The sequence below is a fragment of the Corythoichthys intestinalis genome, chromosome 10 (genome assembly GCF_030265065.1).
Source record: "Corythoichthys intestinalis isolate RoL2023-P3 chromosome 10, ASM3026506v1, whole genome shotgun sequence".
NCBI lineage: Eukaryota > Metazoa > Chordata > Actinopteri > Syngnathiformes > Syngnathidae > Corythoichthys > Corythoichthys intestinalis.
Genome location: NC_080404.1, coordinates 42251471 through 42268000, shown reverse-complemented (window position 1 = coordinate 42268000; position 16530 = coordinate 42251471). Strand labels below are relative to the sequence as shown.

The following is a 16530-nucleotide window of genomic DNA, read 5'->3' as shown; positions in this document are numbered from 1 at the left end:
GCTGTCATTTTAATCTGTTTGAGCGGGGCATATGCGTTAAATGCGTCAAATATTTTAACGTGATTAATTAAATTAAAAAAAAATTAACGTCCGTTAACGCGATAATTTTGACAGCCCTAATTGTTCTATGTAAAAAACGTCAGCCAAGGTCGGCCCCCCACATTTTTACGACACCAAATCTGGCCCCCTTTGCAAAAAGTTTGGACACCCCTGGCCTAATGGGATGCGACGCCTATGAACGTATCAATATTAATTTTAAATTTAATCATTGTTGTCTTTACAGGATGACACCTGTGAAGTAATTTGAGTGTGATTTTATTTATTGTGACTTTTTTTTCTTAATAAATGTTTTCTTGTCAAAAGCCAAGTATGTTTCCATTCAATATCTTCGTATAAATTATTCCAATAATAAATTGCTGCAGGTTTGGAAACGATCTCCCTTTGTATAAGTCATCTCAAACAATGGTTGGAGGCGGCTATCAGGAAGGTAGTTGCATTCACTGTGCACTTCATTGACGACGGATGACGTGTCACGTGACCTGGAATTCTGAGAAGTTCAGAACCTGAGTTGAAGCCCAGTTGATTGGGAGGGACTTTGTGGACACTTAAATTCAGGCGGAAGCGGCTGGGAGCAGCGTTGAGAAAACTTCTTAGGATAACCAGGAAGATTTTGTTTGTAACTTAAAATGTGTCATTAAATTGGGAGGTTAAGCGCGCAGCAAAGTTTCTCAAGACATCTGGACGCGTCAAGAGGAAGTTCGTATTACGCATGGCGCAGGTCCGGATAACTTTCGGGGGTGGAGATTGCAAGATTATTAAAAAAATACTAAGTGTCAAGTCACCCATTGGCCACGCCGCTGTTTCGATTTTGAAAAAAGTAGCGCCAGCACTTTGGTGCTTGTGGACATGACGGTTTGACATTGTGGACCGCGGTTTCAAAGGCTGGACTTGAAAGTGAGCCCATGTGAAATGTTTTCGACCCGGACAACAAGCTGGGAGGACATCACTTGACAGATGAACGTGGGAATCAGCGTAGTCCGTCATGAGGATTCTGAAATTACTGTGCGCTATAGTCGGGCTTTTGGGATCAAACGTTGCCAACAGAAACTGTCCGGACCTCATCGTGGATAACTGTCAGTGTTCGTCCGAGAGGTCCAAAGAGCTGAGCAGGCAGCACGTCCGGGTCAAAGTTGTGTGTGATGATGTAGACCTGCTGGAGACTCTGCACCCCAGCTTTCTGCCCAACAGAACCGTATCACTGTAAGTAAGGAGAAATCTACAGTAGCCTATGTAGCTCATCAGTCAGTGTAAAGTTTGCCATGGCAAGTCATGGTTTCTGAAAACTGAAATAGATTTGAGTTACTGTAAATATTTTTGCATAGTAATGGTTTATGAAAATTGAAATGGACTGAGTTACTGTCAATATTTTTGCATAGTAATGGTTTATGTCAGGGGTCCCCAAACTTTTCCCTGTGAGGGCCACATAACTTCCCTTCTCTGATGAGGGGCCGGGGTCAGTTTGTAACAGAAAAAGTGTGACGATTGCAGGAGTGCCTAAATGTAAAAATTTATTGTTTTTCAGAAAGCCACAATCAAATAAGCCTTTCTGGATTCTTCACGGAACAAAAGTAAATAAAATAAAAATAATAATATAATAATTAGAGCTGGGAATCTTTGGGCACCTAACGATTCGATTACGATTACGATTCAGAGGCTCCGATTAGATTATAAAACGATTGTTGATGCACCCTGCTCTTTTTTTTAAATGTTTTGTACATTACTCCCAAAATTGTTCAAAAATACTCTCAGGCTAAACCAAACTACTATTTCAGTATCAAGTTAACATATAGCAGTAAACAAATATACAAAAATAACAGTAAATAAAAAACTCCAGGCCCCATTCTGTATCAGCAGCTTTAAACTACATTCAATTTAATGTTGTGAATCAACCGTTAAAGTTGTTAAAATTGCTCTCGTTATTCCATAATTTCCCTTTTGTCTACTTTGAACATGTGAAAGTTTTAAAACTATTTTAAAGATAGATTCAAGTCAATATTTTACCGATTTAGGAGTATTTCAGATAAAAAGTTAATCAGGTTTGCTTGGAAGGTTCGCTACAACAGCCTTGCAGGGAAGTGTACTGCTTTAAGATGGCGGCCGTTTACTAACCCCCGCATCTAGCTTTTTGTAGATGTGCTGCTAACGCTATCGAATCTAAATTGCATCTAGTCCTATATAAATGATATCTACCGTAACATTATGTGGATGTACATTGTAGCTGCTTTTCGGCAGCAGTCAGGTATGTTGTTGTGTTTTTTTTAATCTCGTGGCATGAGTTGAGCTAGAGCCGTGAGTTGAGCATTGGCATTACCCGAGGGGCCGGGTAATGAGAAGCATGATGTTTAGCTACTCACGCTTCGTTCCTCATTGCGTCCCGAAGACCGCGTGGCGCGCTGAGTGTGTTGTACTTCCGCTTTACTTGGCATATTTCAATAATCTGAATTTGGATGTTTGTGAATCGTTCTCGAATCTTCCACGGCCGAGTCGCGAATAATCTAAGAATCGGAAATTTTGCACACCTCTAATAATAATAATAGTAACACTATTAATTAAATAGATAATAACCAAATAACCCTCTCTGGGTTCTTCACAGAAAAAAATAAAATAAAAAAATAACACTATTGAAAAAAATAAGAATAAAAAATAAAAATGCTCTCTGGTATTGTTCAGGGGGCCGGACCAAATGTGGTGGCGGGCCGCATCCGGCCCGCGGGCCGTGATTTGGGGACCCCTGGTTTATGTAAACTGAAATCGACTGAGTTACTGTCAATATTTTACATCAATGCTAGATAAACAATATTTGAGGATATTCCCTGCCATAGTACAGTGATTAAAACAATGGTTCTTAACCTGGGTTCGATCAAACCCCACGGGTTCGGTGAGTAAGCCAAAGGCATGGGTGTCCAAACCTGTCCTCAAGGGCTGCTGTGGGTCCTGTTTTTTGTCCTACCATACGAGCACAGACAGTTTAACCAATGAAGTTTGTGCTAAAACAAGCAGCACCTGACTACAATCAACTGATTACACTTGTGAGACACCAGATTGGTGAAAAGATGTCGTCTTCTTTTGTAGGAATGAAATCCAGCACCCACTGCGGCCCTATATGGAATAGTTTGGACACCACTGGCCTAAGGGGTATGGCGTAGATATTGAAACGCAGAGCCCTACGCTTCTTAATAGGGGTGTGACAAAATATCGAAATGGTGATATATCGTGATAATTTTTATCCCAAAAGGTTATCGATATGCTCCTGTCAAGAATCGAGATATCAGTTTAAAAAGGTGTCGATTAGGGCTGCAGCTATCGATTATTTTAGTAGTCGATTAATCGATGAACTAATTAGTTCGAATAATCGAGTAATCGGATGAGGAACACAAAAAATTAAAATACCAGCGCTGAACCTCAAACGGTATAAAAAAATAAATACCGTAAATGGTAAGGGTGTAACGGTACATGTATTTGTATTGAACCGTTTCGGTACGGGGTGCTCGGTTCGGAACGGAGGCGTACCGAACGAGTTTCTGACGTAGTGTAACCCTTACTTTTCGAGGCAAATTCTTGTTGGATTATCTTTAAATACCCGCTACTTTTTGAGCAGAATTCTAGCTTTGTATAGGCTAACGTTCCTATTGTTGAAAGCACAAGTGTAACAAACAACTAGCACATTTATATTTTGCATTTTGTTTTCTTACTGTACCGAAAATGAACCAAACTTTGACCTCAAAACCGAGGTACGTACCGAACCGAGATTTTTGTGTACCGTTACACCCCTAGTAAATGGGGATCTATGTACAGTACAACAAAAGAACAACTGGCTAACTTACATAGCAAAAGTCTGCTATCTTAAATGGTGTAAAATGTTAACTTTTTTTTTTACAATGCTCTTAACAAATGGTTCACACACACATATTCCCACAAAAAACGGCTAAACATACCTATAAACTAAATTACGAATGCATAAAAAACTTTGGCTCAAACAAAAACTTTGCCTTTGTTGGTCTTAACAGGGAGCAGCTGGATTAAGCCATGTGAAATGAGGCGGCCTAGAGGGCAGTGTATCCACCCAAATCAATAAATCTAAATCCAAACATTTTCAAAACAAACCATGACAACGCCACTTTAATTAAAGGATTACTCGAAGCAGCAAAATTTAATTTGAATCTTTTTTTCTATCGTTGCAGCACTAGTGTCGAGTAAAAAAAAAAAAAAAAAAAAAAAAAAAGAGGCTGCCATTGACGGTGGTTGACGCCCAATCCATTTAGACTGGGAACGTTCGTTCATTCAAAACAAGAGCATTCACAGTCATTTGGTCCGATTTTCGGGGCATTTACAGGTCACTTGCTTTTCATTTTAGGGCATTTACAGGTCATTTCCTGTTGAGTTTGAGTCACTGCCTATTCATTTGGGTGATTCCCAGGTCACTTCCTGTTCTGTAACGCAAAATAAACAGCAAGTGACCCATAAAATACCCACAAATCAACAGGAAGTAAATCAAAATCAACAGGTAAATGACCTTAAATGGCCAAAAATTACTCATTGCCTGGCATTGGCTCCCACTGACAGCCAAAGACGTTCAATCCCTTTGAAGTGGGAGAGATGGCAGCCTGTTCCTTGGCTGCCACCCTTAAATGGATTGGACGTCTACTAGTGATAAACTCATTCCAATTCACAGCAGAAGCTTGTTTTTCTGTTTATTATTTTTTTGTAGAATATCCTAGAATGATTTCCTGACCAATCTATCGAAAATTGTTGTATCGCTATATCATCAGATCATCATTATTGTAAGATTTGTATCGCAAATCGTATCGTATCGTGAGGTACCAAGAAGTTCCTACTCCTACTTATCAAAGCTAGGAAAAGTGGCTTTTTAGACTAGGTTTTGGACTGGTTTGCTCCAAATTTACAGGCTTCATAATAATAATAATAATAATAATAATTATACATTTTATTTGAAGGTGCCTTTCTGGCACTCAAGGTCGCCGTGCAATCATTTAAAAAAACATTTAAACAAGTTAAAGATTGAAAACAGTAAAAATAATGAAGTATACAACGTATAGGGCAAATTTAAATTAATAAAAAGTTGTAAAAACAATAAAAAATTGTAATAGATAAAAAATATGTGGTAGAAAACTAAAATACAAAGAAATTGGGGATTTCTATGGACAGGTGAGTCTGAAAAAGGGGGAACCATTAATCCTTTTCTTTTAACTGCTAGTCCTCGATCTGATGTGAGGAGGAACTGGTTTGCTTAGTGGAGGGTTGACTCGCACTTGATATGAGGGAATACAACAGACCAATGTGCAGCATGGTCTCAAATTTTGACCTGTTTTTAATTTTGAAGAATTTTGTACAGGGATTTGCTAAATTATTAGCTTGCTAGCTTAGATATATCGGTTTTGAATTAAAAAAAAAAAAAAAAAAAAGCTTCATTATCTAATTCCGAAGGGTTTGGTGAATCCACATGTGAAACTTGTGGGGTTCGGTACCTTTTGGCAAGGTAAAGAACCACTGGATTAAAACAACCAAAGGACAGGTACAATGATAGACATACTGAATACAAATCGAACCAAATTGCATTTGGAATTTACGGAAGAGGATTAGGGCCAATGAAGAAGGTGGGGGGGGGGGGGGGGGTTGGTGGCCAAGATTCTGATAATAATGTCAGAATTCTGCCTTTATCCTCAGAATTCTGACTTTATTTCAGCTTTTTTTTCCCCCTTCAGTGGCCCTAATCCTCTTCCATAGGAACTTGTTTTAAACTGAGCTTAATTATTATTATTATTATTATTTTATTTTTTTTAAATTTTTTGTTTAATGAATTTATAATTATTATTATAATCATTTTTTGGGGAAAATGAACATTTCAAAATTGTTAGATGCTAAAAATGATGATAATGAAATAAAATTTCCAATGACATCAATATCTCTTTGATAGGTCAAAAATTGCTTGTTGTCAACTTGTCCATTTTAAAGGGATCCACTCCATTGACAGAAAGACTTGTAGTTCTTAAAACATAAAGGTTATTATGAGTTAAAATAATTTGATATGAAAACCCTTCTTGATGTTTTCGTTTTTATACAATTTGTAAAATTAGTTTAACTAGTAGGTCGCCATTGTTGTTGACGTCGCAGGGCAGTGACGTCACATGGTTACGCTGCCGGGCTTCCAGAGTATGACTCTAGCAATATAAACATGTTATCTGTTCAACTCTTTCAATTTGAACCCGAAGGGAACATTAATGAGCATGGCAGCAATGTTGATATTTCACAAAACGAGCAGCAAAAGCAAAATGAACAGGAAAGACGGGATGAGACGAGACGAGAGTATCCTGCCAAAATCTGGCGAATTTGACACCCAAAGTTCTACCGTGCGCTTGCAGCTTGTTTTGTTTAGATGTATATAGATAGAACATACTAAAGATGCCTTAAGAAAATACTTACAGTAATATCATATAAAAATATGCTATGTGACTAATCTGGTCAACTGATCAACTATCTGCTTTAAAGGTACCACAAGAAAACACAATGCTTAAAAGTATGAGAGGGAAACGCATGCAAAAAGTATTTTGAGCCAATAAAAGGTAATGAAAGACTCAATGGCGTACCGCACGCATGCTATTTTTAGACCATGATGTCGCATCGTAAAGCGGAAGTAAAACCGAAGTGGGACATTATAGACCCGCCCTCGCATAAAAACAACGTAATTTGTGCTGCTTTTCTCCAGTAATCTTTCAAAAACGAAGATGCCGATAGCACGTTTTTTTGGAACTTGTAGAAACGACTTTAGATATTACGACACATGAAGGATGTGTTCTTCATATGTTTCCGGAAACCAAAAACCCGGGAGGAAAAAATGTGAAGACCGGATCAACTTGCGCTGACTTTAACACCAGCATTTCATACGCGGTAAACATTTTGTTGGGTTGGTATGGTCTTTCAGGGGACAAAGAGGTAAGCCATTTTTATATTTTTCGCTTATTTTTTTAGCGTAACGTTGTGCCGTACTGCTTCTGTCTGACAATGAATGACCTGAAAAGAATTACAATGGTATCTGACTGCCACTGTATATACAGTGCTTTGCAAAAGTATTCGGCCCCCTTGAACCTTGCAACCTTTCGCCACATTTCAGGCTTCAAACATAAAGATATAAAATTTTAATTTTTTGTCAAGAATCAACAACAAGTGGGACACAATCGTAGAGTGGAACAAAATTTATTGGATAATTTAAACTTTTTTAACAAATATAAAACTGAAAAGTGGGGCGTGAAATATTATTCGGCCCCCTTGCGTTAATACTTTGTAGCGCCACCTTTTGCTCCAATTACAGCTGCAAGTCGCTTGGGGTATGTTTCTATCAGTTTTGCACATCGAGAGACTGACATTCTTGCCCATTCTTCCTTGCAAAACAGCTCGAGCTAAGTGAGGTTGGATGGAGAGTGTTTGTGAACAGCAGTCTTCAGCTCTTTCCACAGATTCTCGATTGGATTCAGGTCTGGACTTTGACTTGGCCATTCTAACACCTGGATACGTTTATTTTTTAACCATTCCATTGTAGATTTGGCTTTGTTTTGGATCATTGTCCTGTTGGAAGATAAATCTCCGTCCCAGTCTCAGGTCTTGTGCAGATACCAACAGGTTTTCTTCCAGAATGTTCCTGTATTTGGCTGCATCCATCTTCCCGTCAATTTTAACCATCTTCCCTGTCCCTGCTGAAGAAAAGCAGGCCCAAACCATGATGCTGCCACCACCATGTTTGACAGTGGGGATGGTGTGTTCAGGGTGATGAGCTGTGTTGCTTTTACGCCAAACATATCGTTTTGCATTGTGGCCAAAAAGTTCCATTTTGGTTTCATCTGACAAGAGCACCTTCTTCCACATGTTTGGTGTGTCTCCCAGGTGGCTTGTGGCAAACTTTAAACGAGACTTTTTATGGATATCTTTGAGAAATGGCTTTCTTCTTGCCATTCTTCCATAAAGGCCAGGTTTGTGCAGTGTACGACTGATTGTTGTCCTATGGACAGACTCTCCCACCTCAGCTGTAGATCTCTGCAGTTCATCCAGAGTGATCATGGGCCTCTTGGCTGCATCTCTGATCAGTTTTCTCCATGTTTGAGAAGAAAGTTTGGAAGGACGGCCGGGTCTTGGTAGATTTGCAGTGGTCTGATGCTCCTTCCATTTCAATATAATGGCTTGCACAGTGCTCCTTGAGATGTTTAAAGCTTGGGAAATCTTTTTGTATCCAAATCCGGCTTTAAACTTCTCCACAACAGTATCTCGGACCTGCCTGGTGTGTTCCTTGGTTTTCATAATGCTCTCTGCACTTTAAACAGAACCCTGAGACTATCACAGAGCAGGTGCATTTATACGGAGACTTGATTACACACAGGTGGATTCTATTTATCATCATTGGTCATTTAGGACAACATTGGATCATTCAGAGATCCTCATTGAACTTCTGGAGTGAGTTTGCTGCACTGAAAGTAAAGGGGCCGAATAATATTGCACGCCCCACTTTTCAGTTTTTTATTTGTTAAAAAAGTTTAAATTATCCAATAAATGTTGTTCCACTTCACGATTGTGTCCCACTTGTTGTTGATTCTTGACAAAAAAATTAAATTTCATATCTTTATGTTTGAAGCCTGAAATGTGGCGAAAGGTTGCAAGATTCAAGGGGGCCGAATACTTTTGCAAGGCACTGTATATACACATATATATATAAATAACAACTTTAGTAAGGAAGTGTAAATAAATTATAGAATTAAGATTTGTTATCAATAAAAAAATTAAAAGTGTTTGTTGGTTGTCACTGAGTAGCATTTGCGATCGCTACACAAAGCTAAATAAATTACCCCCAAGAACGGTCAGAGACGTAGGACAACCAGAGGATATATAAGAAAGACAGGGCTGATGGTAAAGGATAGCTTGTTGAAACAGGAGAATGTCATTGTCAGTCGCATCGATAAAAAAGCTAAGGCTATGCTTAGGTCGACTCGTTTTTTTCGTCTTTTTCAGCCTTCGACACTCATGCCATCTCTTTAACTGAACATTTTTATGTTCTTCCACATCTTTGCCAGTGAATTTGGCATCAGGCACATCATTTTCGGAGAGAATTGTTAGGTTTAGCTCTGTAAACATCTCCTTAGTACATGATTTCCATTCATTTCCTATTAGGGACAAACGGTGGCTTGTACCTACTTAGCAACAGTAGCTAATGTCATGAATATTAATGGGCGGAAGTGACGTGTTGCTTGTGGTACGCCATTAAAAACACAAATAATAAGTACAGTATTTGCCGCTTTTAGCCGATGTGTGCACGTGTCGGACGTCTCGCGGCATAGAAGGAAATGCAGAACACCGGTAGTGTTGGTCTAGTAAGTGACAAACTACGCCGTCACCCTGAGCATCCAATGTGCGCATAAAAGATGGCGCCATCCGTAGGTCAAAACATGCACGAAATGTTAGATTTTTAAATCAATGGCAATATTTCATGTGTTTGTAATAACATACTTGAGTAAAAGAGAACAATTGGGGCTTATTAGAGCCTAAGATTTAAGTTGCCTCTGTCAGTTGCTTTTGACTATGACCTAAGTCATTCTCAAAGTTATTCAAATATGGATGTTGCACTTTGATTGCAAGTCTGAGAACCAACCCTTAATATTCCTGTGTGCTCTCCTCTTGATGAAATAGCACTTCGTACACTTGGGGGGTTAATAATGTTCCTTGCCTCTCTGCAGGTGCACTGACTGACTTCTCTGCTAATAGATATTTTTGATTTCTTTGAGATGCGAGTTGTGCATTCAAAGTGTGAAAGCAAATATTAAATGTAAAGGCTATTGACAAATTACAACCAACCACTTATTCTAAACTGCAAGTGCACTTGATTAATGATAGCACTTTGCTTACTGTAATTTATTTAGTTTGGAGTTTTCTTTTGTGCAGGCAGACGGACTTTTGTTCTTCTAAGTGGGAACTGGTTAAGGGCTGTGTTCTGTATATTGCATTTGTCAAATTGGTGCTTTTTGTTTCTTGCAAGTATTGAGGAAATTGGATTTTTAAACAGACACATCTTGATAAATAAAGGAAAACAATATGTAAATGCTACACTTACATACCTTTGGAGCATTTGAAGTAACTTCTCTGGTAGATTGACATGTTTAACTTGGCTAAAGATGTTTTAATCGAGTTGCATCATGGTTCAGCCTTATTCCTTGGTGAGTTGCTCTGGCTGGCCAGGAAGCAGTTTTCCTGCGCTCGGAAATGTGACCTTTGTCAGGCTGAAGTGGCCTCCACGCTCACTCTTTTGTTTGGATGTACCGCACAAATAAACACCGATATCCAGGGAAGTTTGCACATACCAGTGTCTAGTGTGGTCAGCCCTACAAATCTAACAAATATCTATCCATTTGTTCTCATGTGGTTTTCCCCTGGTCTTACAACCAAAATTGACAATACAGTCTTGTCAAAATATTTCCTCAGTGATCACACAAACATCCAGGACGAAAAAGGCCTGAGAAAAACAAGAAATTAGCAGATAGGATTATGCGATAGTTCTTGATGCCGTGTGAATTTCGACTCAAAGATGTCACAGATATGTTTTTAGGACTTCCAGTAAACATTTTAAAAATGCATAATGTCTCCCCTAAATTCAGTCTTCCACATAAGTAGACCATTTACCATATAGTCGTCATTATCATCAAAGGAGATAAGAATTGCCGGATTTCTGTAAACAACCATTTCAGAAGCCTTTATTCCCCCCAATGATTGTTACTTTAAATAGCTTTCTGTTTTCTCACATCTTGTTATTGCATTCTACAAATATAGTTTTGCATATTTTTCCCCTCCCTCTTTTATTTTCTCTGTTACTCTGTGAGAGCCCAATCTTGCTTTGCCAAGGTGTTGCTTGTGCCGTTTAGACTTCTGAGTAGTTCGAATGAATATTTTAGTGATGCATACAACTAGGGCTGCAGCTATCGAATATTTTAGTAACCGGGTATTGTACTGAAAATGGATTCAATTGAGTAATCAAATAAAACATTTTTTTAGGTAAAGAGCAATTATAAATATACGTGAGTAAACAAGACATTTCACCGTATATTCAACCATTTAGACATTGTTGAAAACACTGCTTTCACTCGAAATGCATGTTCAAAGAAGATCTTATAAAAAAAAAAAAAAAAAATCTTATTTCTTACCTAAAAATGTCATTACGCTTGATAACACACATCACTTAAAACTTAAGTGTTTTTTTCCCACGTGTTTCGATTGAATTTCCATTTGTGTCATGTAGAGCTGAAACGAATACTCGAGCAACTCGAGTTTAAAAACTGATCCGAGTAATTTTATTCACCTCGAGTAATCGTTTATTTTGACAGCTCTAAGCATCATGTTTTGCTCGGACTACTTTTAATGCGGGACAACGCACTGATGTCACGTGCGTAGAAGAAGAAGCAAAAAAAAAACAAAACAAAAAAAACTTACTGCAGCCGACAGCCGCTACAAACGACACCGACGTTGCTAAATACTAGCCCGCACGATGCTACGTTGGTAGCAGGTAGTGTCTGATGAGTCTCATAGAGATCACATGTATGTTGAACTAGATGCTTAATGACAGACTCGGCCGCGTCTGGGCAGCGTTAGTAAACAGCCGCCATCTTAAAGCAGGAAAGCGCTAAGCGCTAATAAAGAGCGCTAAGCGCTAATAAATAAGATTAACGTTACTGTCACTAGCTCAAGTAATGTTAGCCCAGCAGAGGGCTAGGTTCTATTAATTATGACCACTTTCGATGCGTGGCTAACGTGTCTTACAGGCTTTAACATAACATAGCGTTGTGGAGTGATGAGGGTGTAAAATAAAAACTCAATAATGCTAACTATCAATTTTAGCTCTGTAGTCATTGCTGGATAAAACACCAAGTAGCACTGGTCCCTAATGTGGTCCAATACAGCCTGTTTCATACATTTATTTTGAACACTGCACAAACTCAAAATCCTATCAGGACTTACAGTTTAGACTAACTTAAAACTTAACTAGAACTTAAAAATGGCTTGACACAAATAGGAATTCAATTGAAACATATGGTAAAAAATCCTAAATTTTAAGTGATGGGTGTTATCAAGCGTAACGACAATTTTATATATATATATATATATATATATATATATATATATATATATTAATAAGATCTAAAGGTTTTTGAGTGAAAGCAGTGAATTAGTCTTTTTCTTTTATTCTAGATACATCTGAGATGCAATTGTTGGCTGTTTTCAACAATATACATCGAAAATAAAGACATTGATTGACTGAAAATGGTTTAAGATTAGATGAAATGTCTTGTTTTCTCATGTATATTTATAATTGCTCTTCACCTAAAAATATATTTGTTTTATCCGATTACTCGATAGAATTTTCAGTCGATTACTCGATTACTAAAATATTCGATAGCTGCAGCCCTACTGTCAAGCTATTTTTAGGTTCTAGTTAAGTTTTAAGTTAAGTCTACATTGTAAATGATAGGATTGACTTTTTGCAGTGTTCAAAATAAATGTATGATACTTGCTGTATTGGAGCACATTAAGCACCAGTACTACTTGATGTTTTATCCATCAATGATTACCGAGCTAAACTCGACAGTTGTCTTTATTATGTTTTATTTTACACCCTCATCACTCTACAGCACTGTGTTTTTGCAGATTAAACAAAGCCTGTATGAAAGACACGTTAGCCAAGCATCGATAGTAATCATAATTAATACTGTAGTAACTAGGCGTGTGACAAAATATCGAAATGGTGATATATCGTGATACTTCACATCCCAAAAGGTTATCGATATGCTCATGCCAAGAATCAAGATATTGTTTAACAAAGGTGTCAATGTTTAAAAGAAAAAAATGGATCCAACCAGTTGCGGCCACAGTATCCCACCATTATAGTGTCACGGTTGACTTTGTGGCTGCCATTGACGGCGCGCGAAGCCCGCTAGGCGGGCGGTTCATGCGTTGGCGCCCGGCCCGGATTTTGGGGGCGGTCATCGGTCACGGGATCCAACCAGGGGTGCGGAAGCGTTGACGGAGATGCGAGTATCCGGGGCAAGGCCGGGGTAGTGTTAGGCAAGCGCTGTCTTACAGTGAATACATGAAACAGTGTTCACCTTGGTTTCCAGCTTGAAATGCTCCCACACTTTTGACATATTCTACTTTTTCTTGGTGCCGCTCTCTTCGCTTTCGTCGGATTCTTCGTCGTTACCTCTATATGCATGCATGGTTAAAATCAAATACATTCGCCGCCTCTCCCTTCTTTCTCTATGCAAGTGACGCCAGCGCGTTGTGCCACTTTAAAAGTAGTCCGCAAAACGTCATGCTTAGAGCTGGCAAAATTGAACGATTCCTAGAGTTGGAGAAAATTCTTCGATCAATTTTTAAAATCGAGTTACTCGAATTATTCGAGTAATCGTTTTAGCCCTACTATTCCTTTATATTTCTTTATTTTTTACATTAACATGCATATGAATTATAAATTGTACAGTGTAGTATTGTTCATACAGTATATTGTCAGTCAGTTGCGGATTGCATTGATGTTTTCAGTCTGAATCATTTTCTAGATTATTAATGCATTTTGGAAAAATAACATCCTCATTACTAAAACAAAACAAAGCCAAACAAAAATAATCCCTGGTTGCTGCAATCCCCTTGCGCTTAAGTCTCCTACCTAGGCAAAACAGACAGTGATGCAACCACAAAGAAGGATCTGCACTGAATGTGATGCGCCGTAGGATTTTGTCTCTTGATACACTTTCACTAAGCATACTTGGCTGAGTACAGACAATAATTGTGCTCTATGGAGTGCACTTTAAACATCTGGCTCAGGTGTGAATTATTTATATCCAAGTGGCTCCCAATCTTCTTCTGCTGCATAGTTTTGGCTAATTGTAAAGTACAGTGGTACCTCGACATACGATCGCTATTTGTTTCTACATCCGAAGACATCCTTGAAATACGACGACATGACAGCACCGCAGACGGACGCACAGCTCATTTTCTTGTCAGAGAAATCAACAAAGGTTTCAATAAAGGTTGATATAGGTGGTGAAACAAGGAAAAAGGTGACGCTTACCACTGAAATGAAGATGCAAATTAGGCAAGGCAAGGCAAATTTATTTACATAGCACAATTCAACACAAGGCAATTCAAAGTGCTTTACATCATATGAAGATCATAAAAATCAACTTAAAATCAATATAACGTAAAAACTGGTGTTGCACCGATACCATTTTTTGGCCCCGATACCGATACCTGGCTGTGCAGTATCGGCCGATACCGATACCATACCGATACCACCCCGTTTATATATATATAGATATATATGTATATATGTATATATTTTCTTTTTTTTCCCCCCAAAGAGCTACATAATTGGATGTGAAATCATTGCTATCAAGGCTTTGTCAGGCTGTTGCTTACCTTTGCAAAATAGGAAAAAGACTAGTACAAAGTATAATACTAGCCCAACAGTAAGAAAGTAAAAATAAGTTCATAATAATAAACTCTGAATGAACTGAGTAAATTTTTTTAAAAACCTCTCAAAGGCCAAACAGTGCAACTTTCATGAAATTATTGTCACATTCTGCTGCTGGTTAGATTGTGTTTTGTTGCTGGGCTGTTAGTGGGGGCGTTCCTGACGTCGCACCTGAATCCAATGCAGGCTCATCAACGCAGCATTTAAGCACGGGTGAGCTCAGAGAAGGCTGCCGAGATATTTGCTTTGCTGATCGCCATTTGACATCTCGCACTATAGTCTCGCTACATTTGCTTGTTACGCCCCAGCATTGGTTTTTTTCTGTTAGTGTGCTGCACTCGTTTGTAACCTCTACCCTGTGCAGGTATTTGAGTGTTTTTATTTTGGCTTTTTGGCTCGCTGCCTATCGTCTTTGTTAACCTTCGAGTTTGTAGTATTGAGCTCCGTCGACCTGCTGTCACGGACTCCTTTTGTTGTTTCTACTATCCCGCGATCGCGTGTTATGTTTTTGTTTGCTATCATTAAACCCTTGTACTTATCCCCCGCTTGTTGTCCGCTTCGAGGTCCAACCTTGTTTCCGCATTTGCGGACGCTAACAATTATAAGTAATAATAATTGACCACAGCATCCCGTCTCTCTATTAGCCTCCTTTTTTCGGGAGGTGGGAGTCCCTTATTTCTATTTCTGAAAGGTGGCAACCTACTTTGGAAGCAGTTCCCAAATTACTGCAGCATTTCTTTCAGTAAAAGACAATAAAAGTAAAGTAGACGTAGTTAACTGACCAGAGATTGTTGCACCTGTCCAGCGCCCTTCCTCTGGATAGCAGTCCTGCTCTTGCAGGCTCAAACTCGTTGTGTTCGTTCACGTTTCGTCTTCACATGTTTTATCAGGTTCGAGGTATTGAAACTGGCCGATTTAACTCCACATCTCGAAACTTTCAGGCCGCAAATCTTGCACGCAGCCATTGATTTTAATTGACGGGATTTCTATTTTGAAATATTTCCCGACCGCCGCCATGTCGCCATGTCGGCCATGTCGCCATGTCGGCCATGTCATTGGTCAGAAGTGGCTATTGGCCCGTTCTCATTGGTCTGGAGCAGGCCAATAGCGATAGCTGTTTGGTGTTCACGTGTCATCACACAACACAGAGACAAAGTGTAGTGAGCGCCAGGAGAAAAAAAAAAGGCTGCGGTCAAATATTATAATAATGGACCGGTAAATGGTATCGGCGCCGTCTTTGTTGGTACTCGCCGATACCGATACCACCATTTTGGGCCGGATCAGCGCCCCCTGCCAATACTAGTATCGGTATCGTTGCATCTTTAGTAAAAACCAAGACAATCGAAATAGGAAATAAAATTATACATAAAAAACGCATTTAATCACGAATAGAATAAAACAAAACAAATACTACTACTACTAACAAAAATTGAAATCAGCAATGGGGATAAGCACAAGAGGAATTGAAAGCAAATAGATTGAAATTTATAGACAGTTATGGATATGCAGTGCTAAACAAAAGCATTTTTAGCCCTGATTTAAAGGAGCTAACAGTTGAGCATACTTCAGACCTTCAGGTGACTTGTTCCAGAGGTGAGGAGGATGATAGCTAAGTGCTGCCTCACCTTGCTTGGTTCTTGTTCTTGGAACATACAGGAGACCGGTTCCAGACGACCTTAGGGGTCTAGATGTTTCATAGGAATCTAACAAATCAAGCATGTATTTTGGTCCAAGGCCATTAAGAGTTTAGTAGACAAGCAGTAGTATTTTATAGTCTATCCTTTGACTCACTGGAAGCCAGTGTAACGATTTCCAAAACCAGTATAATGTGGTCCAATTTCCATGTATTTGTGAGGACTCTGGCTGCAGCATTCTGTACTAGCTGCAGCTTCCTGACTGATTTTTTTATCAAGACCTGTAAATATACCATTGCAAGAGTCCAATCTGCTGAAAATGAA

General features: G+C 38.9%; 1 protein-coding gene across 4 annotated transcripts in view; it reads left to right on the top strand.

The window, feature by feature from the left end:
- Nucleotides 1–599: 599 nt before the first annotated feature.
- Nucleotides 600–16530, top strand: part of LOC130922696 (adhesion G protein-coupled receptor A1) — a 264480-nt gene continuing 248549 nt past the window's right edge. For 3 of the 4 annotated variants that reach the window (XM_057847627.1, XM_057847628.1, XM_057847625.1), the window contains exon 1: nt 600–1260. In XM_057847627.1, coding sequence (XP_057703610.1) covers nt 1043–1260 — 218 coding nt within the window. In that variant the 5' untranslated portion in view covers nt 600–1042. The remainder of the gene's footprint in view (nt 1261–16530) is intronic. The other variant, XM_057847629.1, reaches the window with a different exon arrangement.